Here is a 25,466-nt window from a genome sequence, read left to right as displayed (position 1 = left end):
TTCCAATTTCTGATTGTTTGTTGATAGTATGTAGATATAAATTTGATTTTTGTATTTTGATCTTGTACACTATGACTTTGCTAGACTCACTTTTTAGTTCTAGCAGCTTTTTTGTAGATTTTTTGGGATTTTCTACATAGATGAACACATCATCTGAAAATAAGGAGAGTTTTATAAATTGGATGTCATTTCCTTTTCTTGGATTATTGTACTAGCTAAGGCTTCCAGTGCATTGTTTAATAAAACTAATGGAAGAAAACATCCTTTCCTTGTTCTTTATCTTAGAGGGAAAATGCTCAGTCTGTTACCGTTAAGTATAATGCTAGCTCTTGGTTTTTCACTTGTTCTTATCTGATTGAAGAAGTTAAATTTTTCCAAGTACTTTTTCTACATCTATTGAGATAATCGTATGGTTTTTCTTTTTTAGTTTGTTAACCTGCTGACTTATGTTGACTGGTTTTCAAATGATAACCCAACCTTGTGTTTCTGGGATAAAACCTACTCGGTCTTGATGTATTATCCTTTTTATACAATGCAGGAATAAATTTGTTAAAATTCTGTTTAGACTTTTTGAATCTATATTAATGAGGGATATTGGTCTGTAGTTTTATTTTCTTGTAGTATCTTTGGTTTTATATCAGGGTAATGTAGGCCTAATGGAATGAGTTGGGAACTATTCCCTCCCTTCAATTTTCTGGAAGAGTTTTTGTAGAATCAGTATTATTTCTTCTTTAAATTTGGTTTGGTTCAGTACAGCTCACCAGTGAAGCTATCTGGACCTGGAGTTTTGTTGTTGTTGTTGTTGTTTGTTTTTTGTAGTGAGGTTTTAAACTACAAGTCCAATCTCTTTAATTGATAAATGGCTATTTATATTATCTATTTCTTCTTGAGCGAGCTTTGGTAGTTTGTATCTTTCAATGGATTTGTCCATTTCATTTAAGTTATCAAGTTTAGTAGCATTAAGATGTTCATAATATTCCCTTATTATCATTCAGATGTCTGCAAAATCTGTAATGATGTCATTTCTCTCATTTCTGATTCAGATCGTTTGTCTTCTTTTATCCTGATGAGCCTGACTTACATCAATCTTCTCAGAAAGCTAGTGGTTTCATTTATTTTCTCTATTTTTCCATTTAACTTCTTATCTGAACTTGATTATTTCCTTTCTTCTGTTTATAATTTTTCCCCTTTTTTCCCTTTTTTCCTTTTTCTAGTTTCTTAAGGTGGAAACTGAGTCATTGATTTACAGCCTTTCATTTTTTCCAGTATAGGCATTTAGTGCTTTACATTTCCCTCCAAATACTGCTTTAGAGGCATCACACAAATTTAGATATGCTGTGTTTCCATTTTCATTCCATTCACAATGCTTCATTTCCTTTTTAAATTTTTTTTTGACCAATGCATTATTTAGAAGGATGTCATTTAGTTTCCAAATATTTGGGAATTTGTCCAAATAGTTTTCTGTTATTGATTTCTAACAATTTTGTTGTGACGGATAACACACCTTACCATTTAAATTTATTGAGACTTGTTTTATGACCCCAGAATATGATCTACCCTGATAAATGTTCCGTGTGCTCTTAAAAAGAATGTGTATTCTGCCCTTTTTGGGTGGAATGTTCTACACCAATGTCAATTACATCAAGTTGGTAGATAGTGATGTTAAGTCTACCATATCCTTGCTGATCATTTATGTCTTTGTTCTATTAAATCTTAAGAGAGGCGATTGAAATTTCCAACTACAATTGTGAATTTGTCTATTTTTCCTTGCAGTTTTTGCTACATGCATTTTGAAGCTCAGCTATTAGGTGCATAAACTTTTAGGATTACATCCTCTTGATAGACTGATGCCTTATCATTATGAAATGGTCTTCTTTATCTCTCATAATTATTCCTTGTTCTGAAATGTATTTCGTCTGATATTAATAACCTCCTTCAGCTTTGTTTTGACTTGTGTTAGCCTGGTATATCTTTTTCCATGCTTTTACTTTTAACCTATTCCTGTCTTTATATTTAAAGTGTGCTTCTTCTAGGCTGTTTTATCCAATATGTCGATCTCTTCCTTTACTTGGCATATTTAGATCATTTACATTTAATGCAATAATTTATATTGTTAGATTAAGTGTGTCATCTCAATTTTGTTTTCTGTTTGTCCTATCTATTCTTTGTTCTCTTTTTCCTTTTTCTGCCTTCTGTTGGATTAATTGACTATTTGTTATGATTTCTGTTTATCTCCTTTTTGGATTATTAGCTATAACTCTCTCTTGTTTAGTGCTTTACTTAGCATTTTTACTATATACCTTTAGCTTATCCCTATCTATCTGCAAGTAATATACCACTTCATGTATAGTATAAGAACCTTACAATATGTTCATGGTCATGTTCTGCCATTCTATGACCATATGGCCCCTCCAATGACTGTCTTGGACTACCTCTGACAGGTATAATTGTGGATGGTGTGACCCTCTTCAGACGGCCATATCTAGGAGCTATGCAAGAATTTCCTTAGATAAGGAATCCCAAAGCAATCAAAGGCATTAAATCAGACTTCCTCAATCATCTCAACAAAATGCAGAGCCTGCGTCTGCTGGTAATTTTTTGGCACCACCTGCAACCATCGTCAATCAGTACACACCTCCCAAGGGACTATATTTTTACATGATCCAATCTTAGAGAGCCAGAGCTTAGGGGGTTCACTGAATGTGTAGCATCAATGATCTCCCCAATGTTCTTTACACACTGATTCTCTTAGCTCATTTAAAAATCCAACCTGATTTACAACAAGCTATCTCATCACTAGGACCTAGGAGAGGTTGTTTTTGAACACCAAAACATAAGGATTAAGATGAAATTTTTTAACTAATTAAAATAGTGATTTAAAAAGTTCTTTAGGGGCCGGCCTGGTGGCACAGCAGTTAAGTGCCCATGTTCTGCTTCAGCAGCCCGGGGTTCGCCGGTTTGGATCCAGGGTGCAGACATGGCACCACTTGGCAAAAGCCATGCTGTGGCAGGCATCCCACATATAAAGCAGAGGAAGATGGGCATGGATGTTAGCTCAGGGCCAGTCTTCCTCAGCAAAAAGAGGAGGATTGGCAGTAGTTAGCTTAGGGCTAATCTTCCTCAAAAAAAAGTTTTTTAATGGGGAATTTTTTCAATAATAAAGGTTGGCTAAATAGAAGGAGCACATTTGTTCAGGTATCACATATTATGAACAGTTCAAAGAACAGTCTAGAAGGGAGAGCGAGGTAGGAGGGGCAGCATAGCATAGTGGTTAAGAGTGTGGACTCTGGAATCAGAAAAACTAGGTTGGAATTATGACTTCTGATGAATGGAAACTAAATTGCTCTTTGTTTTTTTGTTTTTTGATATCTTGATTTTCTTCTGGGTATAAAGGAAAGGAGTTAAAGACAGTTTTGTGTTTTGTTTTGATGATGCAAAATGTGTGCTGACCTTAAAAGCAGCTTTCTGGCTTTAAAATATGGATATCAGCCTTTGTGTGAAGATGCTCTCTTGTTTAGTCTGGTGAAAAGATTCCAAGAGGAGGGTATGGTGACATGAGCATTGATATGCTGAAGAGATAGGCCGTATTGGGTGTGCTGCCTATTACAAACAAGGTTATGAAGCTCCTAGTGGTGTGAAAGAGATATAGTCCTTTAGGAGACCAGAGAAGATTCGAGAAAACCATCTCAAAGACTACCTGAGATCTCTCACAGCTCCAGGTTTGCAAGACTAGTTGCTGGAAAGTAACCAAATGACTTCCTAGAAAATTCTGTGACCTTTCAGTCTCCTCATCAAGTCAGAGAAACAATATTTCCCTGTGGCAGGAATGTATCAAAACCTCTCTAATCCAGTTAAAGCATAAGTCATTAGAATGTAGAATCTTCAATTTGCATCACAATATGATGCACAGGAAGTCCTCATTAAGATGACTGAATGGGTTCCTCTGGGGCTACTGCTTATAAGAACCCAAACATCAAGACTTTCAGTGGCACAAGAGAAAGGTGAAATTCCTAACTATAACTACATGAATAGAAGTGATGTTGGGGCTGGCCCCATGGCTGAGCAGTTAAGTTTGTGCACTCCACTTCAGCGGCCCGGGGTTTCGCTGGTTCAGATCTCGGGTGTGGACGTGGCACCACTCATCAAGCTATGCTGAGGCGGCGTCCCACATAGCACAACCTGAAGGACCTACAACTAGAATATACAACTGTGTCCTGGGGGTCTTTGGGGAGAAGAAGAAAAGAAAAAAACCAGAAGATTGGCAACAGATGTTAGCTCAGGTGCCAATCTTTAAAAAAAAAAAAAGAGAAATGATGCTAACTCGGCTATGCCTGGTGTATAAGCATTATAATATAGACCTGGCAATGAGAAAACAAAAATGACACCTAGAATATGAAATTAAGAATCAACATGGGGATGAATATGCAGGATGAATCTGGGCTATTGTAACTAGGGCATTTTCTTAACAGTGCATTTCAAAGAGCAAAAGTTATCATTATAATGAACTCTAACTTAGAAGTTTTTAAGTTTATGCTTTGTGTTTTTTGTATCTTGTCTGAAAAACCTTTGCATAACAAAAGTCACAGGTATTTTCTGTTTTCTTCTGGAACTTTATATTTTCTACTTTTACATTTATGTCCATGACCTATTTCAAGTTAATTTTTGTATATGGTGTGAGCTACAGATCAAGTTTCTTTTTTTTGCAAATGGATTTCCAATTGTTCCAGCATTATTTGTTGAAAAGACTACCTTTTGTCCATTGAGTTACCTTGACAAATTGTTAAAAATCTGTTGTCCATATGTGTGGTTTGATTCCTATATTCTATCCTGTTCCATTGACCTGTCTATTCTTATTCCAATACCATAGCCTTGATTTCTCTAGCTTTTTAATTAGCCTTGAAATCAGGTAACATGAGTCTTCTTGGTTTTTTTCCAAAGGTGTTTTGTTTATTTTAGGTCTTTTGCATTTCCATGTAAATTTTCAAATCAGCTTGTCAATTTCTACAAAAATGCCTTCTGGGATTTTTTTTGTGGGTGACTGCACTGAACATAAAGATCAGTTTGAGGGGAACTGATATCTTAGCAATACTGAATCTTGGGCCAGCCCTAGTGGCCTAGTGGTTAAGTTTGGCACACTCTGCTTTGGCAGCCTGGGTTCAGTTCCCAGGTGTGGGCCTACACTGTTCTGTTAGCAACCATGCTGTGCTGGTGGACCACATACTAAAAAAGAAATAGAGGAAGATTGGCATGGATGTTAGCTCAGGGCAAATCTTCCTCAGCAAAAAAAAATATATAAAAATAAATACTTAATCTTTCCATCTGTAAACACATTTATTTAGATATTTTTCAAAATCCACTTACTAGGTCTAGTAGATATTTGGTAGTTTTGAGGTCTTCTATGTGGAAGACATGTTGTCTGCAAATAAAGACAACTTTATGTCTTCCTTTCCTGACTGTATGCTCCATTACCACCAGCACCACCCTTTTTGTGTTTTCCCTACTACACTGACTAAGATCACCAGTACACTGTTTGCTAGGAAGAGCAGAGCAGACATCTTTGGCTTTTTCCCAATCTTGGGTAAGAATTTAGTCTTTTGCCAGTAAATATGATAACTGTAGATTTTCTATAGATGACATTTAACAATTTGAGGAAGCTGCCATTTATTCCTAGTTTGCTGAGGTTTTATTCTAAATGGATGCAGAATTTTTGTCAAATAATTTTCCTGCATCTACTGAAATGATCATATGCTTTTCAGGCTATTCATACAATGAATTACACCAATTGGTTTTTGTATACTGGCTCAATCATGCATTCTTAACCTCTGCTTGGCCATGATGTACTTTCCTTTTAAAATATTGCTATATTTGTTTTGCAAATATATCCTGTTAAGGATGGTTGTGTCTACGTTCAGCAGAAATATTGGCCACTAATTGTTTTTCTTGTAATGTCTGTGGCTTTAGCATCTGGATAATGCTAGCCTCATAAAATATGTCCAGGATCCTTCCTCTTCTTTCTCGACTAGATATTGTAGAATTGACATGATTTTTTTACTTATTTAGTTGTATTCAAATCTTTTAAATATCTTTTAAGTATCTGTAGTTTCTGAAGTGATGCTGTTCCCTTTTGTTGCTTATAATGAGTATTCATGCCTTCTTTATCTGTACTGTCATGGGATTACTGATGGCATTAGTCTTTTCAATCAACAATGTTTCTGTTTTGTTGTTCCTCCCAATTTTCTCCCCTTATTTTTCATCTTTTTTTTATCATTTCCTTTTTACTTTCTTGTTTAATTTACACTGTTTTTTTATTCTAACCTATTGAGATGGATGCTTACATATTTTCAGGCTCTTTTCTTGCCTGATCTGTATATATATATACATACATATATATTTCCCTTTCTTACAGGTTTAGGTGGAATCGATTTTGTGAATGGTATGTGGTAACTTTAAGTTTTCATTTTTCGTTTTACCCATATGGATAATTGAGCCAGAAACATTGAAATACCACTTTTCCTCTGTTGCTCTACAATGCCACCTTTGTCATAATTCACATGTCTATATGTCATTCGTTTCTAGATTCTCTTTTACCATTGGCCTATTGGACTACCCATGTGCAATATCACGTTGGCTTAATTACTATTGGTTTATAGGAAGCCTGAGTCTGGGAAATTCTCTAAATTTGCCCTTCATAAGTTACATGTCTATTCTTGCCTTTTAGCATCTCCATATGTAATTTTAGAACTAAATTGTGAGATGTCAAAAAAAAAGCTTATTGGGGTTTTGATATGGAATATATTGAATATTGTGGGGAACTGATCTAACTTTATCGAGGAATGTTGAAGGATGTGGCTAATCATATGTACTAGAAACAGTGCCATGAGCAACCATCGGAGGTACTGATAGAGAATTATGAAGAACAGAGTATCAGAGTCAGCCTGATAAAGAATTATGCATAACAGGACATCAGAGCAACCTCAATTTAACTACTGATGAACATTGACTATATGCTAACAAGAGGATGATTTACAACAACTATAGCTGACTTCCATATAAATAGAGCTAAAAATCCATTAGAAATTTTTAGCCAATTGCTGGCTGTCTGCATATGGTATTTTGTTGTTGTTCAATGATAAAATGAACTAACTCAATATTAATGAATGGGTTGTTCCCTTGAATTTCAATTTCTTTCCTCATCTACCCAACAATATATAAATCACTTTGGGGAAAATTGGCATCTTAAATATTGAGTCTTCCATCCAACAAACTTGACAAGTCCCTTAATTTATTAAACCCTTAATTTTATTCAGTAATGTTGTATAATTTTCTATGTAGAGGTCCTGCCCTTCATGATTAGATTTATTTTAGGTGTGTTGTATTTTTGATGCCAATGTAAATATCTTTAAATGTTCACTCTTTGCTGGTATGTAGAATGAGGTTTTTAAATATTAAAATTGTATAAAGTAACTAAACTCCTTTATTTCTAATACTTAGTATATATTTTTTCTTTATACACAATTATATCATCTGAAAATAGGGTCCACTTTACTTTTTCCTTTCTAATCCTTATGCCTATTATTTTTTTCTTTCCTCATTGCACTAGTTAGCTCCTCTAGTAAAATGCAAAAAAAGTGATGAACTGTTAAGCAAGTGCTATATTTGAAGAGGGATTTTTATAGAAACCCATGATCAGATCAGTTAGGTTGCCTGGGGGCTGCAACAGTGGAAGGACCATTTGGGAGGCCTGTAAGGTGGGAACTGTGAATCTTTGTTATATCTGCACCAGTTTCACAGCTGTCACTATATAGAACTCCTTCTTCGCTAAATTTCTGTGTTCCCAGTATGATCTCTTGTCCTTCTCGTGCTTTCCTAAGGGCCAGCTGTAACATCTTCCATGAGAAACCCTCAGAATAGCTCAATCCATAAGATGTACCCCTGGGCCTTCTTTCTCAGGTCTGAATGGTCAATAATATCTGATGTCAGTGTTCTCAGTTCACTCTTCATAATGAAAACAGGAATTTGCCCACACAGGTTCCCACATCCGTCAGGTGTGGCCTCTGCCCTCCAGAAGTTCTCACCTAGAGGGGACCCATCTTTTCACAGTAGACAGTTCAGCCATGCAGGAAGGGGCTCTGGAGGGCAGGAAATGTGAAGGAATCAAGTGGGAACTATGTGAACATGGGTAAACCATGTTTATCCACACAGACACCCTCACCCCTGCAGGTATGCTCTCCTGCAGGGCAGCTCCAGCAGGAGGGTTCATCTAGAGCTGCTCACGGAGGAATAGGTGAAATCACAGGAAGGAGGGCAGAAGATATTTTAGCAATATCAAGTTCTAAAATCTATGGCCAGCAAGACTTCTCACCCCAAGAGTTTTCCTCTGTAAGGGTCCTTAGTTCCCAAGGAAGGCACCTGGGGCTACAGGGCAGGGTTCAGAAAAGAAGTGAAGAGACATTAGACAGGGTCCTTATGTGCAATCACCACAGTTTATATAAGTGTCTGTAAAAAATAATGAAAGTTTAATAAAATGTCACTTTAACATACCAAGAATCAAGGCCATGAGGGTCAAAAACGGTAAAATGAAACAGTCATAGGAATGGGATATCAAAGTGGGAACCAATCACAGGAATGGGAGGTCAAAGCAGAGTGTCTGGAGTACAAAGCAAGTGCAGATGTGGCTTTTAACCATGAGTCTCAGCATCCTGTTGCAGGAGGATACAGAGGAAAGATAAAAAGAACTAATATTACCTGAAAATGTGCTCTACATTGTACTTTTATTTACCAATAAGTAAAAATATTCAGATAGGTGAAGTAGGTTTGCCTGAAGTCACACAATCTGTACGAGCCAGGATTAAACCCAAGATCATCTGGTTCAGTACCAAAGTCTTTCCACCATACCAAATTCTCAGTGAGGGCAAGTAAAGGGGAGACCTGGTCAAGAAGCATCAATTTCAAGGTCCAGGATCTTTCCATAGAGACAGGTCAACTTATGATGCTTGAAATGGGAAAACACATAAACATCACTTTTACTGAATCTGATCAGCCTATCTTTCCATCTTTGTACAAGAATTTTACATGTATCTTTAGGGGTCACGCTAAGCTCCTCCTTATAATGCAGTTTCTAAGAACTGATTTTTTTTACTCAAGCTTTCTTCATGTCCTTTATAGGGAACTACTGTATGGTCAAAATTATGCCAAGCTAATATTAACAATTTCACAACGTCTGGTTGTTATATGGTATAATAAGGAATACATAACTTGACAATAGTCTATATAAATGATTTCTTCTACTGACCATTCAGTTCATAACTTTAAGAGCTTTACATGCCATGTTGAAAGTATCCTTCACTTATATAATTATTTTCCATCGTCTTTACTGAAAGAATTAGGTATCACCACACTACAGACATGAATTCTCTTGTAAAATTCTATCTATAAAGATGTGTTTCACAAACTTATTAGGTTTCTAGTATTTATTAAGGCTTCAGCTAATATTGAAGGCTTTTCTGTGTTCAGTTCATTCTGATTTTACACTGCTATGAATTCTCTGATGTACAGTGAGTTGTGATTTCTGGATGAAGGCTTTCCCACATACAGCACACTGATAGGGTCTTTCCCCAGTATGAATTCTCTGATGTAAAACAAGGTCTGATTTCTGGGAAAAGGCTTTTCCACATTCAGCACATATGTAAGGTTTCTCTCCTGTATGAATTCGCTGATGTCCTGGGAGGTGGGACTTCTGAGAGAAGGCTTTCCCACATTCAGTGCATACATAAGGTTTTTCTCCTGTGTGAATTCTCTGATGTCCAATGAGATGTGATTTCTGACAGAAGGCTTTTCCGCATTCACTGCATTTATAGGGTTTCTCTCCAGTATGTGTTCTCTGATGGATGATGAGCTGTGACTTCCGGGAGAAGGTCTTCCCACAGTCAGTACATTCATAAGGCTTCTCCCCAGTATGAATTAACAGGTGTGTAATGAGTTCTGTTTTCCTGCTGAAGGCTTCTGCACATTGAGCACATTTGTAGGGTTTCTCCCCAGTGTGAATTCTTTTATGTATGATGAGATGGGACTTCTCACAGAAGGCTTTCCCACATTCAGTACACTCATATGGCTTCTCTCCAGTATGAGCTCTATGATGTATAATCAGCTGTGACTTCTGGGAGAAGGCCTTCCCACACTCTCTACATTCATAAGGTTTCTCTCCAGTGTGAATTCTCTGATGTATGATGAGGGGTGATTTCTGGGAGAAGGCTTTCCCACATGCACTACATTCGTATGGTTTTTCCCCAGTGTGGACTCTCTGATGTATAATGAGGGATGATTTTTGAGAGAAGGCTTTTCTACATTCAGAACATTCATAAGGTTTCTCCCCAGTATGGGTTCTCTGATGTACAACGAGATGAAACTTCTCGCTGAAGGCTTTGCCACACGCACCACAATCATATGGTTTCTTTCCAGTATGAATTCGTTGATGTACAATGAGTTGTGACTTCTTAGCAAAAGCTTTTCCACATGTCATACATATACAGGTTTTCTCCTTAGTTTCAACATTCGGAAGTTGAACAAGGGACAGTTTATTGCTGAAAATGTTTCCACATGGATTATCATCACAGGGTATTACTCCATTGTGAATTTTCCCAAGACTGGAATTGGACACACCATGGCTAGATGATTTTTCATATCCAAAACTCTCATCAGGGTTTTTTCTTGCATTGCCCTTATTACAACTAGGAAGGTCAATATTAGATTTCAAGGGTTTTTTTAGTGCATGATAGTTATGGGGTCTTTGTCTTGAAATATCTGGCTCTATGCACTCTTGAAATATTTTTCCTAATGCATTGTATTTATGGTCTGACTCCATAGTCATTGTTTTGTTGTTGATGACAGTTACTTGCCTGAAAAGTTTGTCTTGGTTTTCTTGATATCTCTGCAGCTGGCCATCACCTTGATAGAATTTTAAAATGGAGTACAATGAATCATCCTTTGTGACTCCTTTCAGTATCTTATTATGGAAGGAAACAGACCCCAAAATACATGATTCAGGGTTCTCAAGGTTACTCTTCCTGTCTAGAGGAAAGAAAGATAAAAGTCATAAAGAACAATTAACAGAATGCAGAAGAATGGAACAAATGATTGATCCAACGTAGCTGATGAACTCAGAAAACAGGGATGGAGACAGGTCATCTTCTAAGACAGTACAGCATATAGTATGATCAGCTGAATGAAGAGACAAGGATGTTAAAGAGAAATATTCATAGAAAAACTAGACCTGAAAGAGGTAGAAAAAAGTGCCTGGGTTGCTCTAATCTTGGATCATTCCTCTAGAATCTTCCCAATTCCCCTGTTTTCTGAACAGAGATGCTTTTCACCTTTTGAATTCACTTATTTTATAAACCATTTGCTATATATTTACTTAACTAGTATTATCCCATCTCTTCTGTAACTCAAAATACTTTAACTCTCCTCAGTCTGCTTTCCTAATTAACAACTAACACAAACGACAGAAAAATCCAAGATCCCACTATGGATTCAGTATTAGATTCACAGCAGGAATCCAAGCTTGAATTCCACTCCTCCCTATACTTTCTATACCTATCAAACAAAACTAGCAAAGCTCTCCTGGAAAAGCCCTATTTCCCTAAATACAAGGTTTTGTTCATATACTTTCTCTTCAGCCAACAGTCTGCCTTCACCCTCCTCCTTCAGCATCATCAACACTTAATATAACTTTCAAAGCAGCTACAGCTGCATGCTCAGAAAAATGCCTTCTCAAATGCTGTTGCATCTCTTTAGACTCTAATTTTCTCTGAACTTTTAAAAACAGTAACTGTATTTGACATTTAATTTTGTACAGCCATATATCTGGAGGTTTTACCTTCTATGTTCTTGGAAGGAATCCGCCTTCTATTGCCTATTAGGCCTTTTCATAAAAGGCATTTTATATATATATATATATAAACATGTATAGAGAGAGTATACATATATATTTGTGTGTATGTGTGTGTATAGAGAGAGAGAGAAGATGAATAAGAAATAGCTCTCCCCTATAAAGGCCCACAATATTTAATTGATTATTTCCTGAATACCTACTAAATTTTCAACATACGAACAAAGAACAAGAAATTTCAATAAGGATAGAAACATAAGCCTCAGGCACCAATCAATTAAAAAAACAAAACAAACAAACTGATATTTCACTTCCCTTGTCTCCCATCTGCCTGATTTTCATCTGGATAGATCCAATTTGATATGTCTCTCTTTATGATCCATGGATCTTCTCCTTGTTCCAACTTGGAGATGACATCTGGTTTGGAAACTGGATGTCCTATTAAATGGAAATCAGAGGAATTGGGATTGACTGCACTGAAGGAAGAAAAGATGGTCAGTTTAAGGAGGTCTAAAAAGAAGCAGTCTAGCTGACCCTCAGCAAAGTAAAGACCTCCATTTGGGAAGGTATAAAGATCACTACACATGGCAGGAACCATCTAACCATAGCAACTGATAAGGAAAGGTACCTGATGGGACAAGTCTGAGTTACGCAGGGAGCCATCCTTACCCATTGAGACCAGGTGGCTGTAGTTCTCCAGCATCACATCCCTGTACAGGGTCCTCTGAGCAGGATCCAGTTGCTGCCACTCCTCCTGGGTGAAATCCACAGCCACATCCTTGAATGATACTATCCCCTGCAACAGTATATTCCTGTTCAATCTGAAGTGATTATGCTCATCATCTCTACTATACTATGCAAAACTATACCTACACCTCATTTTGTATCATAGTATTTGGGAGAAACAATGTAAAATCCTGTCTTTAGCAAGAAGAATCCAATAGATCAGCAAAATAGCAGAGGTAAATCATAAAATGCCTATCTAATACAAATAGGAATTTAATAAATGATAAGGCTAGCAATCAAATAACTGGAAGGAAGAGAGATTATTCAATGAATAGTATTGAAACAACTGGATGGTCAACTGGAAAAGAATAACATTGAATCCATGTTATAGGCTGAATTGTATCCCTGAAAATTCCTATGTTGAAGTCTTAACCCCCAAGACCTCAGAATGTGACCTTATTTGGAAAGAGGGTCATTGCAGATGTAATTAGTTATCTGAGGCCATTAGGGAGGACCCTAATCCAACATGACTGATGTCCATATCAAAAGGAGAAACCTGAACAGAGAGGCAGACACACATAGAGGAAAGATGATATGAAGAGACATGGGGATAAGACGGTCATCTAGAAGCCAAGGAGAAAGGCCTGCAATAGGCCCCTCCCTCACAGCCCTCAGAAGGAACCAACCCTGCTGACACCTTGAGTTTTGACTTCTAGCCTCCAGAACTGTGAGAAAATAAATTTCTGTTGTTTTATCCATCTTGTTTGTGGTACTTTGTTACAGCAGTCCTAGCAAAGTAAAATACTATATCTTATGTCTTGGAAAACAGAAAACATACATTCTGGAAGGAGCAAAAATTTAAACTCTAAAAAATATCCAAGACCATAAAAGTAACAAAACAAAACATGGGAGTATTTTTATTAATAATTATAGAGCAGAAAAGGCCTTTCAAAGACAACATTAAAAAAGAGAGAGGGGCTGGCGAGGTGGCATAGCAGTTAAGTTTGCTTTGGCAGCCTGGGGTTAACCAGCTCGGATCCCAGGCACAGACCGATGCACTGATCATCAAGCCATGCTGTGCCAGGCGTCCCACATATAAAACAGATAGGCATGGATGTTAGCTTCCTAAAAAAATAAATAAATAAAAAGACAAAATGTGGGGCTGGCCCCGTGGCCGAGTGGTTAAAGTTCACGTGCTCTGCTGCAGGTGGCTCAGTGTTTCGTTGGTTCGAATCCTGGGCGCGGACACGGCACTACTCATCAAACCATGCTGAGGCAGTGTCCCACATGCCACAACTAGAAGGACCCACAACAAAGAATATACAACTATGTACCGGGGGGCTTTGGGGAGAAAAATAAAAAAATCTTAAAAAAAAAAGACAAAATGTATTTTCTTAAAAAAAGAGAGAGAGAAAAGCCACATTTGGAGAATCACAGAACATCAGAGTTCTTTAAAATCATAATCTAATCCTGTCATTTTAAAGGAAATAATCTTAGCTTCTCCTAAATCTAACAGTTCTCTCATATATGTCATAGCTAGTAATATAATGAAATTCAACAATTACAATAGTAATACCGAAGAACAGACTTAACAAGAAATGTGCAGGAAACATTCACAAAAAAAATCACAACAAATTATTGACATGGTATTAAAATAAAAGACTTGGGTAAGTGAAGAGTCATAAGATGTTTCTGGAGGGAAAACTATTTTAATTATGTCAGCATTATGTTCACAATAGTTGTCATCTAATAGTGGAATCTGAGTGATTAATATTATTCTAAACTATTCCTCAGGTTTTTTCCTAAACATTCCATTATTACCAAATATTCCTTTGAGAAAAAAAGAAATTAAATACTGTTTCAAATTTCAACATTCCCCTGCTTAAAAGCCTCCTTTGGCCCCCTCCTTGCATACTCAGTCTCGTCTCAGTCATCTCAATCTTAAGGGTTCTCTCATCCCACACCAAGTGTCATATTCACACCATCAAGCCTTATTAATTTTCCCACTTTACATATGAGAAAACGGAGGGTTACAGTGCTTTAGGAACTACCTGCCAGAGCTTACACACTGAAATATGACTGACTGACTCTCAGATTTAAAAGTAGGTGTTCTGACTTGACAGCTTGGGTTCTTGACTACTGCACTCCACACTGCCTCCCTGATCCCGTTGACAAGATCGTTTAGATTTTATTGCTTATTACCACCCTTAGTCACACTTTCCATCAAACACTCTCCACTTTAGTTTCCCTCAGTTCTCAGCCGTCCAAAATAGAAATTTTTACAAATGCTGTTTCCCACCTCACCCTACTTCCCTCATGATCCAAAGTTTGATAAACTTTTAAGCATTTTCTCAACTTCCTTATAAAGCTGGCTGCTCCCCCTTCTCTGCTATATCTCCTTGCTCCATGTCTATTATGGAGCTTTTTTGTGCCAATGTTGGTTTCCACATCTGTTTACCCCATTTCTCTCTGTATTCTTCCCAGGAAAGAACCGTGACTAAATTTTGAGACATTTCACAGCCAGCCAGTGCCTGTGACGTATATTGTGTACTCAAGAAATGATTGCTAAAAAGGAATGAAGACTATAGAAATTAAAAGTTCATGTTTAATTAAAAAGTTTTGTGTATTAGTCAATTACATTCTTCTGATCTAAAGAACATGAGAAAGATAATAAATGTGGAATATATAGGAAATCCATTCTGATAAGAAAATATGTGTAATTCTAACAATCTGACTTTATTAATGATAACTGAATACTTCAATATACTAAATATGTATACATTTTGTTAATGTTGAGTAAAATAAGTGCATAATCAGTAAAAAATATTGTACTTTTATCAGCTATATACAACTTTTACAGATTGGGTGACTGTGAGGATGGAAGAGACGGAGGTGATGGAAGGGGAGTAGGTGTTAGAGGGAGAAAAGAAGAATAGACATTTGTGAAAATGATGAATGCACTTCTGGACAATGTAGAGAAAATACAAATCCCTTTTCCTGAAGGAAAAAGCATCTAATTGGTTAATTAGCATGGTAGTTGGATTTATTGGGCTAATAAAAAACCCATTTTCATTCTCTAAAGCAGCTCTAACAGAAATATAAAGCAAATCAGGTAATTTTAAATTCCTAGAAGTTGCATTCAAAAAATTATCTTCAATAATATATACTTATCCCAATAGATCCAAAATATCATCTTAACATGTAATCAATCTTCAAAAATTATGACTGAGTCGTTGGAATTCTATCTTCAAAATCCAGTATGTACTTCACACTTAGAACACATTTCAATTCAGACTAGCCAATGTCAAGTGCTCAGTACCCACATGTGGCTGGTGGCTCTATATTGGACAGCACAGCCTAAAGACACTGACATCCGACAAGGAAAAATACTTATCTTTTCACAACAGAACTCATTTGTTAAGTGCTACTGTAAAATATACATAAGAACTCCTAATGCAAAAGCTGACTTCAAGATTCCACTATAATAATAACAGCTAACACGTAAATAGAGAACAAACCATCCCTAGTTACCGTTCTAAGCATGGTTTTTACTCATTCAATTCTCACAACAACCCTACGAGGATTATAATCTCCATTTTAAAGATGAGGAAACAATGCCAGTCAACCAGGCCACAGGGAAATATTATGTATCTGCTAAAATGATAAAGGAGAATTCTATGTACTGGCATGGGAAGATATTCAAAATGTATACAAAAGTCTCTATGCTGGACGATAAAGTTAAAAGTCAAGTTGCAGAACAGAATGTTTACTGTAACATTATGTTTTCAAATGAGAAGCACAAGAAAACAAGAGACACTTACAGATTTTTTTCTTTCACATATATACACTTAATCGCAGTTAAACTTACATTCAAAAAGGCTTGGAAAATTAGAAAACGGTTAACACTGATAAACTTAGGAGGAGGGAACTTTAAATTAAAAGCTCTCTCAGTTTTTAAACTTTTATCGTTTTATAGTTTAAAATTTTTATACCATGTATATAGTGAACATTGGCAGGGGAAAAAAATAATATAGACTGTTAAAAATGGAAGAGTGGGGAAGGAACTGGCCTTGAGTTGGATGGTAATCCTACAAACTCTGAAACCACAGCAAAGGGTACAGAGCATCAGGAACCCTTGTTCTCCAAAGCTTTGCCAGATAAGTCTAACTTAGGAACTGCCTTTTGAGAGAAATACATCTTTCGGAAGACCATTGAAAATGTACCCAGAACTATCTTATCTAGATTTTATCAGTGGATAAACCTGGACAATAGGAAGCCTCTGTAATCAATTTGGTCCTCTAAAGCAGAGGTCAGCAAACTTGTTCAATAAAGTATATATTTTCAGCATCACAGGCCAAATGGTCTCTGTTGTACTTACCCAACCCTGCTGTTGTAGCATGAAAACAGCCATAGGCAGCAGTGAACAAATGGCAAGGCTGTACTGCCAATAAAACTTTATTTATAAAAACAGTTGGAGAACTGGATTGGCCCACAGACAACAGTTTGATGACAGCAGCTGAAAGGATAAAGTTCAAGGAGTTTGGCTATGACGTTATGATACCTTCTCTCTAAAAGAGATCATTTTATGATACAGCTAGAACAAATCTATTGCATTTACCACAGGAGTGCTTACTGAGAACACTGTGTATTCCACCACCTAGAGAAAGACCCAAAAAGGATGTCTGTTTTAGACTCATATGGCAAGAAATAATTCTTTCCCATGGGAAATTTATCTACTTTCTCTTTAGAGAATTGCAAATCACGTAACTGATGATGTCTGCAAGAAAGATCAGAAAAATTAGTACAGCAATTTTTAAAGATGATTTCAGGCCAGGTTATCTACATATTCCCTAGAAACTCCTTCTAGGTTTTGATCTTTATTTCGGCTACCTTTTCCCTAATCGAAATTTTAGCTATTTGCACTTCTCCATTTGTAGAGAAAATTTTAAAAATTAAATATTAAAAATAAAAGCAACTCACCTGGGACTTCATCATTTTCTGCTCTTTTCTAAAAGGGCAGATGCCTAAAAAGGCCAAACTGGTGATCAGAAGGACATTTTCACAGACCAGACCCAGATGGCAGCTTCCACATTCACCAGCCTGGAAACAAGGACCACCAGAAGTCAGGTAGATCACGGGCCAGCCTGTGGGAGAAGGTTGCTCAGTCCTTCCAGAAGGGTCAGCAAGCACTATGTGAAGGAAGTCCTCTCGTGACTATACTATGATCACACAGAACTTGGACAAAGTTTTTGAATTGTATAGATGTGAAGACATGTGTCATGCTGATTTACTAGCAACTTATTTTTCCTCTATGAACCAGCAATTCTATGTAGAATGTTTTCATAAGGCAGTAAACATGGATAGATACATACAAGATTCAACTGCAGACAGAGTTCCCCGGCAATAAGAATGGCAATGACCAAATGGAAAACTGAGGAATGTATTCCCTTATTCCCCAGAAACAACCAGCTGAACTCTAATCATCTCCCAAGAGCTCTCTCATATTTTCCCTCAACTCAGCAAACTCTCCTGCCAATCAGTATTTATGGACCAAAATGTTAAATTTTAAGATGTTTTCTGTTCAAATTCTTATTGCTGATTTTCGATAGTGCACTTGTCTGCATCTAAAAATGGTGACAGGTTAGAAGCCCTGATTCAAGGGAAGACAGTGCAATGCATGAAGGTACATACCCGGTAAATTTTCCTCAGTTCCAGGAGGAGTCAGGCAGACAAGGCTGTCCGGGTTCAGAGGAAGTGAGCGCTCCCTTCACAGGGAGACTGTTTTACACGGGATATTCCAGGTTTTGTCAAAGCAGATCCCGAAGGAAACAATCAGAAGAAATCATCTTACTCATCTGTGGGCACCCAGCAGGTGCTCAGTAAATGTTTCTTGAATAAAACATAAAATTACTTCAATTCACTTAGAAAGAGGTAGGACTAAAGTCACACTTTTCATAATAATCCTATCCTTTTCGATTTGTTTGGTCTTGTTTTAAAGTGACCATTTCTTTGGGGGGCATCAGGCTAAGGGCACAATGGTGGCTGGAGAAGGGATTTGACCTTCAAGAACTCAACGTTTGCCTCCGGTCTGTGTAAAGTTTAATGTATATAAAAGCCTTTCCCAGCAAATTGGGAAAATTTGGGCTGATTGTAATGACGCCCTGATCCCATCAGTGCTCCCTCCAATCTCTGAGTCCTCGTGCCTGGCAATCACGAACCCCACAGAACTCCCTCATGCCCATCACACCAGGGACCACCACGCGGAGGCCCCGGTCATTTAGTCCACAGGCCCCTCGCCGATCACTGCTTCCCCAGGGGCTCCTAAATCACTGACCCCAATCATCCCCACCAGTCAGTCCCCCTACCCGCCATTTCTGCTCCCACAGACAACTCCATCACTGACACCTGATTCCCCAATTACTAATCTCATAGCTCACTCCATCCCTGACTCCCAAATAAACCCAACACTAATACCACAAACCTCCCCCACCAGCGACCTCATAAACCCCCAATCACGGACCCTCACGGACCCCTCCCTTCCCATTCCAATCCAACAGACTCACTCATGCTGCACATATCCGGTCTCTGACCTGCGGCGCAGTTATCCGGTCCCGCAAGGCACATCACGGCTTAACTTGGGACGGCCGTCGCATCCATACCGGCGGACTCTCCCGCTTCCTGCCTGGATGAGCAAAACGCGGGGCTCCGAGCCTGCGCGGTTCCGCACCAGGCGGTTTCGCCCGCTCCGCATCCTCGGCGGCTTTGTTCAGGAGGAGCATGGCCGCCCCCTGCACCGAGCCTGACGGGAGCCGCCATCTTGAGAGCCGGATCAGTTCCGTACGGGCGGAAGAATTCCGTTTAATCCAAGCCTGAGGTTAGGCTGTACCACCGCAGCAGGGAGGAGGAGGGGAGGGGGAAGAAGATGACGGAAAGAAGGAGTATATAAACCAGTAAGGTGCCCACTTTTGCAGAGAACTTTCACAAGATTGGAGAAGACGTTTGAGTAATACGTCCTCTATTAGAGGACTGCATTAAGTGAAAGAGGAAGAATTTGGAATGGTAAAATATTCTTATCCACGACTCTACTTAAACGTGTTTGTAAATGGCACAGTCCTATGCCGGGAGATTCTACTTGCTGAGGGGGTGAAAAAGCGGAATGGTACAGTCCTCCCCGGGCGGTTCCACTAAGGGAAAGAGGGGCTAAAGTGATGGGAGAGTTCAGGAGGGGCGGAGAAAAGGAATACAGAGTAATAATGAACTTTATGCTAAAAATGACTGTAAAGAGTTCTCTAGGGGAAAGTACTACTACAGTCATAAGTGACGAAGGCCGACTGAAGGAAAAAGGAAAAATTGAGAGACAGGAATGAAAGACCGGCACAGAGAGAGGGATGATGGAAGGAAATCAGAGACTAGGAGAAAGCAGGAATAATGGGGGCAAAGGAGAGGCTGTGTAGGCAGAGAGATGGGAGACTGAAGTCTATACCTTACATCAAGCTTTTATACTTTGTTAAAAATGTGTGTTAACAAACTGTTTCACATGCCTATGTCGACGAAAATAATCCATACCCAATCTATAAATGAAAATTTGGGTGAGTTTATTCTGAGCTGAAATCTGAGGACCATGGTCCAGGGCCTTTCTTCCCGAAGGAAGAAAGGGCACCAAGGAAGTGGGGTGCACAGAGTGGTTATATACCCCCAGACAGGATGTTTCACATACGATTGAAATGGCCCTTTTACAATAGTCGCGAGACTGCTCTGTCGGCACAGTGATTGATGGAAATAGCAGGTAGGTCTGCTGTCTCAGTGAACACAGCAGAATGGCAGGTCTGTTGTCTCCAGCTGAGTGGTCACAGGTGAGCTCCGCAATCAGTTCCTAGCCTAAGGAAAGGTGCTTAATCTTTAAGGAAATGCCAACGTTGGGAGGGGGAGGGAAGTTGCACCTTTATCTCAAGGGCCTTTGTTCTTGCCATAGGAAATGTATATACAATGCATGCTCAATGGCCACAGTCAGGCCCTTTTGGAAAAAACAAAGTCAGGCCGAATTAGGTTTATACCAAATGGCTTCCTCATATACTCCAATATATATTGCTTGCCATTTCTATTTGTCACCTAAATAGATACAATCTTGAATCATCATAGTTTTCACTGGAGCCATGATTTGTGGTTTATGTAATTAAATGAGCAGCAATTTTATGTTTAGCAGTTTTATTTTCTCATGTGAAATTAAAACAAATCCAGACTTAGATAAGGAGAGATGTTATTCAGAAAGATTATTGCAACAGGGAGAATGCGCCAATCTCAGAAATCTGCAAGCATCTCAAAATCAAATGGAAAAAGGCTTTTCTTTTTACAGGGAGGGCTAAGAAAGGTCAGCAGGAACTTTCAAGAGGTGGGGGTGTGCAAGTGGCAAATGATGAGGATTTTAGGCTGGTTACTTTTAAAACTGCACATGAGAAGCAGGCTCCAAGGACTGGAATTTTGCTTGCCCTTTTGAGAGACATTTGCGTTTGTGAAGGAAGGGGGGATGACCTTGTAGGGACCTGAAATTGGCCACCCCAGGATATGTCTCTTTGGCATCGGGACTGTTTGGGGCTGATTGCTTTTGATAAACTGGGACAGGGAAGGAGGCTCTTGGGAATGGAACTTGCCCTTGTTGGGACACATTTACATTTGTAAGGTAAATCTCTATCTGTAAAAGGTGCCTCCCTCTCTGTACCAGGAAGAAGAAGAGAGATGACCTTATCCCTAGAAACTCTTAATGGGGAAGGCAAGAACTTAAGTTGGTTGCTGTCTGGCAATCTCATGTAACTGATTTAGGGTGGTGGCTTCTGACCTTTACTTAATCCGATTTGATTCTTGTCTAAAAGTCATGGGATCACCCAACGACCAGACCCCACCTGCACTGATACCATTTTAACTTTTTTTCATGTTCTTTCCTTTGTCTTCGTAAAGAGATGACTCACATACCTATGCCTTAAATTTAGCCCTAACCCTCAACTCGGGGCAGCAGCAGGAGCTCTGACTGCCCGTGGGTCCTGTCCCCACGCACCAACTCTGCCTGCCCATGGGTCCTGTCCCCATGCCAGCGGGGGCAGCAGCAGCGGCCCTGCCTGCCCATGGGCTCTGTCCCCATGCCAGTGCGGGCAGCAGAAGCAGCGGCAGCAGAAGCTCTGACTGCCCATGGGTCCTGTCCCCATGCTATTCTATTCTCTAAATAAAAGAGCACTACTGCCAGATCTTGAGAGTCCAAGAAATCTTTCTTTCGACTCCTCGGCTCACCGACCCCGCATCAGCAAACAAGGGCACTTCAAGAGGAAATGTTTCTGCGGTCCTTAGATTCTGGGAATAAGCTATTAAGGGAGGATGTTCTGCACATCCTTAGTGTTTTAGTGTATGTTTAAACTTGTGGGCAAGCCAAAGTTTAGGAGCCTGTGGGGAGGAAAGAGGCATGACTAATGGCTGGTCAAGACAAAGAAGAGGGTAAGAACTAGGCAGTTGTGATCACTCACTTCAATGTAAACTTCCGCAATTACATGAATATTTACTGCATGGCTTGTGCTTAAGACAGTGTAGCCACTGTGTTAGGCACTAAGGGTACAGTGATGATTATTTCAGAATCCTCAAAGAGTGATGCCAGTGGACACTGTAGGTTTAGGAAGGGGCCAGACCACGGACAGACTTGTAGGAGCTGTGAAAACTTCAGCTTTTGGTGCTAAGAGTGATGAGAAGCTGTCCTTATGTTGTATTGATGTGGGGTCGGTGAGCCGAGGAGTTGAAAGAAAGATTTCTTAGACTCTTAAGATCTGGCAGTAGTGCTCTTTTATTTAGAGAATAGTATGGAATAGCATGGGGACAGGACCCATGGGCAGTCAGAGCTGCTGCGTGGGGACAGGACCCACGGTCAGTCAGAGATGCTGCTGGCATGGGGAGCTGCTGCTGCCGCCGCTGGCATGGGGACAGGACCCATGGGCAGGCAGAGCTGCTGCTGGCATGTTGCTGCTGCCGCCTCTGCTGCAAACATGGGTGGAGAGTAAGGCTAAATTTAAGGCATAGGTATGTGAGTTATCGCTTTACAAGACAAAAAAAAAGTTAAAATGGTACCAGTGCCGACAGGGTCCGGCCATTGGGTGGTCCCACAACTTTTAGATAAGAATCAAACCGGATTGAGTAAATGGCAGAAGTCACCGCTTAAATATTATCTTCAGCCAAAGACAAAGGAGGATTTGGTGGGGGGGGGGGGGGCATCAGTTACATGAGGTTGCCAGACAGTAAACAACTTAAGTTCTTGCCTTCCCCATTAAGAGTTTCCAGAGGTAAGGTCATCCCCCCTTCCTTCACAAATGCAAATATCTCTCATCAAAGAGCAAGCAAATTCCAGTCCTCGGAGCCTGCTTCTCCTCTGCAGTTTTAAAATTAACTAGCCTAAAATCCTCATCAGTATCTCCTTAAAAAAGAAGTTGAAGGAGGAGAACTCCCTCATAATGAAAGAAATAAAAATTAAATCTGCATTAAGATACTATTTCTCATCCATTAGCTTGTAAAAAGAAAAAGTATTCTAAGTTTGGAAACATATGGTGTTGGTAAGACCATGGGAATCAGGAATTCTCATATATTACTGGTTGGACAGAAAACTGGTCTAGCTATATAGAGGGTTTGGCAATAGCTAGGAAAACTACGTGTCAGTTATCTATTGCTGTGTAACAAATTACCTGAAATTTAGCAATTTGAAACTATAAACATTTATTGTCTCATAGTTTCTGTGAGTCAAGAATCTGGGAGCAGCTTAGCTGGGCGGTTCAGGTTTAGTCTCTCAGGAGGTTTCAGTCAAGCTGTTGGGCAGGGCTGCAGTTATTTCCAGGCTCATTGGAAGAAGATATGCTTCCAGATTCAATCAAGTGGCTGATAAGAAGCCTCAGAGTATCAGTTTCCCAGCTCAGTTCCCACTGTGTGGGCCTTTCTTAGACTACTTGATTATCCTCACAACATGGCAGTGGCCTTCCCTCTCCTGCAGCCTGGCTTCTACCAAGATGAAGTGAGTCAGTGGAGAAAGAGAGCAAGAGAGCACACACAAGACAGAAGCCATGTCTTTTTATGACCTAAACTGGAAGTGGTATGTCATTACTTCTTCTGTGTTCTGTTTGCTAAAAGTGAGTCATAAAGGCCTGCCCAGTATCAAAGGAATGGGAACAGAGCTCCACCTCTGAAGGGGAGGATTATCAAAGAATATGTGGATATCTCTCTACAACTGCAACACTACATAGCTTTTCCCCTTTGATCTAGAAACCCCATTTCCAGGAATGCATCCCTAAGATACACTGGCAAAAAAAGACAAAAAAAATAAGGTCAGAAGGTTATTCATTGCAGTACTATTTTTAATACCAAAAGGCCGCAGTCAAGCCAAAGATCTACCAACAGAGGTCTGGTTGTATAAATTATGGTATACACACAAAACAGTACTATTCAGCTGTAGGAAAGAGACAGAGCAAAATATCTTTATGTACTAATACGGAGTGAACTTCAGGATATGATGTTATGTAAAAAAATGAAAATAGTGTGTTATCACCCTTTAGTTTTTTAAAATGTGAAAATGAATGAATATATGCAGTCAATTCTCATTATTCATGGTAGGTATGTTCTATAAAGTTGCTGCAAACACAGAATTAGTGAATAATGAACATTGCTCCTAGAGAAATACATAAATATATATATACACACACACTTATACACATATATACATGTATACATATATGTATGTATATATGTATAGATATACATAATGCATGCATATCAATAGATTATAATCTTAAATTACAACTTTGTGAATTTTACAACTTTGTGTAATTAAGATTATAATCTTAAAATCAACTTATCCTGGTAGAGTCTATTTTCTTTGTTTTACAAAAGAGAAAATGAGGTTCAGAAGCATTAAGTGACTTACCTGAGTTCACTCCACTAACAGGTGCCAGAGTTGGATTCAAATGCCATCCAACTGGCTGCAGAACTGAAGTGTCTTGTGCAACAATGCACTACCCCTACTGCCTCCATGCCCTGGCCATCTCTGTTTGAGGGCTGGAACAAGAGAGAGAGCATCCCCTTGTTCAACCTCAGCTGGAAATGTGTGCATGGGGCAACTCAAAATTTTCACTGCTCTGTGCATGTCTGCTAATGACTGCAAAAGCACCATGAGTATTGATTTTGGGGTTACAACCAAATTTTAGCAAATAGGTGAACTTGCAGTCACGGAATCTGTGAATAATGAAGATAAGTGTTTATATGTTTACCTTAAAAATAAAAAGCAAATAATGGAAGAATAAATGATCAAATGAAGTATTATCTATAAAGAGTACTTATCTATTGAAATGTAGCAACTTATCTCAAAACTTAGTGGCTTAAAGCAACACACATTTATTGTCCCACAGTTTCTGTGGGTCAGGAATCTGGACATATATTATCTGGGTCACCTGCTTCAGGGTCTCCCACAAATCTACCATCAAGGTACTAGCCCAGGCTGGGATCTCATCTGAAGGCTTGACTGGGGAAAGATCCACTTCCAAGCTCAATTACATGATTGCTGACAGAATTCAACACCTTAAGGATTGTTGGACTAAGGGCATTTATGTCCTTGCTGGCTGTTGGATGGAAGCCACCCACAGTACCTTGCCATGCAGGACTCTCCAACTTGCAACTTGCTTATTTAATGAGGCAGAAGAAAGAGTCTGTAAGTAAGATGGAAGTCACAATCTTTTATAACCTAATCACCAAAATGGCATCCCCTCAACGTTGCCACATTCTATTGATTATAAGCTACTTACTCATATGGAGGGTATTACAAAGGCCATGAATACCATGAGGT

The 25,466-nt window shown here is 39.0% G+C and overlaps 1 protein-coding gene across 12 annotated transcripts; it reads right to left on the bottom strand.

The window, feature by feature from the left end:
• Nucleotides 1–8,464: 8,464 nt before the first annotated feature.
• On the bottom strand, nucleotides 8,465–19,416 carry LOC124242256 (zinc finger protein 300). 12 transcript variants are annotated; one of them, XM_046667108.1, is made up of 8 exons: nucleotides 19,204–19,416; nucleotides 18,305–18,502; nucleotides 17,594–17,757; nucleotides 17,247–17,390; nucleotides 16,992–17,129; nucleotides 12,557–12,683; nucleotides 12,203–12,325; nucleotides 8,465–11,067 (listed from the first exon to the last, which is right to left on the bottom strand). In XM_046667108.1, the coding sequence occupies exons 5-8, from the start codon at nucleotides 17,022–17,024 to the stop codon at nucleotides 9,515–9,517; spliced, it is 1,836 nt and encodes a 611-aa protein (XP_046523064.1). In that variant the 5' UTR covers nucleotides 17,025–17,129; nucleotides 17,247–17,390; nucleotides 17,594–17,757; nucleotides 18,305–18,502; nucleotides 19,204–19,416; the 3' UTR covers nucleotides 8,465–9,514. The 12 variants fall into 12 exon arrangements, with proteins under 12 accessions (XP_046523064.1, XP_046523060.1, XP_046523065.1 ...); XM_046667104.1 differs by lacking the exon at nucleotides 17,247–17,390 and having other exon boundaries at nucleotides 19,177–19,416; XM_046667109.1 differs by lacking the exon at nucleotides 17,247–17,390 and having other exon boundaries at nucleotides 18,305–18,391; nucleotides 19,177–19,416.
• Between the last annotated feature and the right edge of the window lie 6,050 nt (nucleotides 19,417–25,466).

Source organism: Equus quagga, chromosome 7 (assembly GCF_021613505.1).
Source record: "Equus quagga isolate Etosha38 chromosome 7, UCLA_HA_Equagga_1.0, whole genome shotgun sequence".
Lineage (NCBI taxonomy): Eukaryota > Metazoa > Chordata > Mammalia > Perissodactyla > Equidae > Equus > Equus quagga.
The sequence above is the reverse complement of the archived record's forward strand: the minus strand, read 5'-3'. Positions and strand labels throughout refer to the sequence as shown.

Bases quoted from the DNA above. Each gene is read 5' to 3' on its own strand.
- LOC124242256 (XM_046667104.1), bottom strand. From the start codon at position 17,024: ATGGCTGTTTTCATGCTACAACAGCAGGGTTGG. The intron at 12,684-16,991 runs GTAAGTACAACA...ATACTGTTGCAG, and splicing joins TGCTACAACAGCAGGGTTGG to GGGATAGTATCATTCAAGGA. The intron at 11,068-12,202 runs GGAAGTGAAATA...TCTTTCCTCTAG, and splicing joins TCAGGCAGATGGGAGACAAG to ACAGGAAGAGTAACCTTGAG.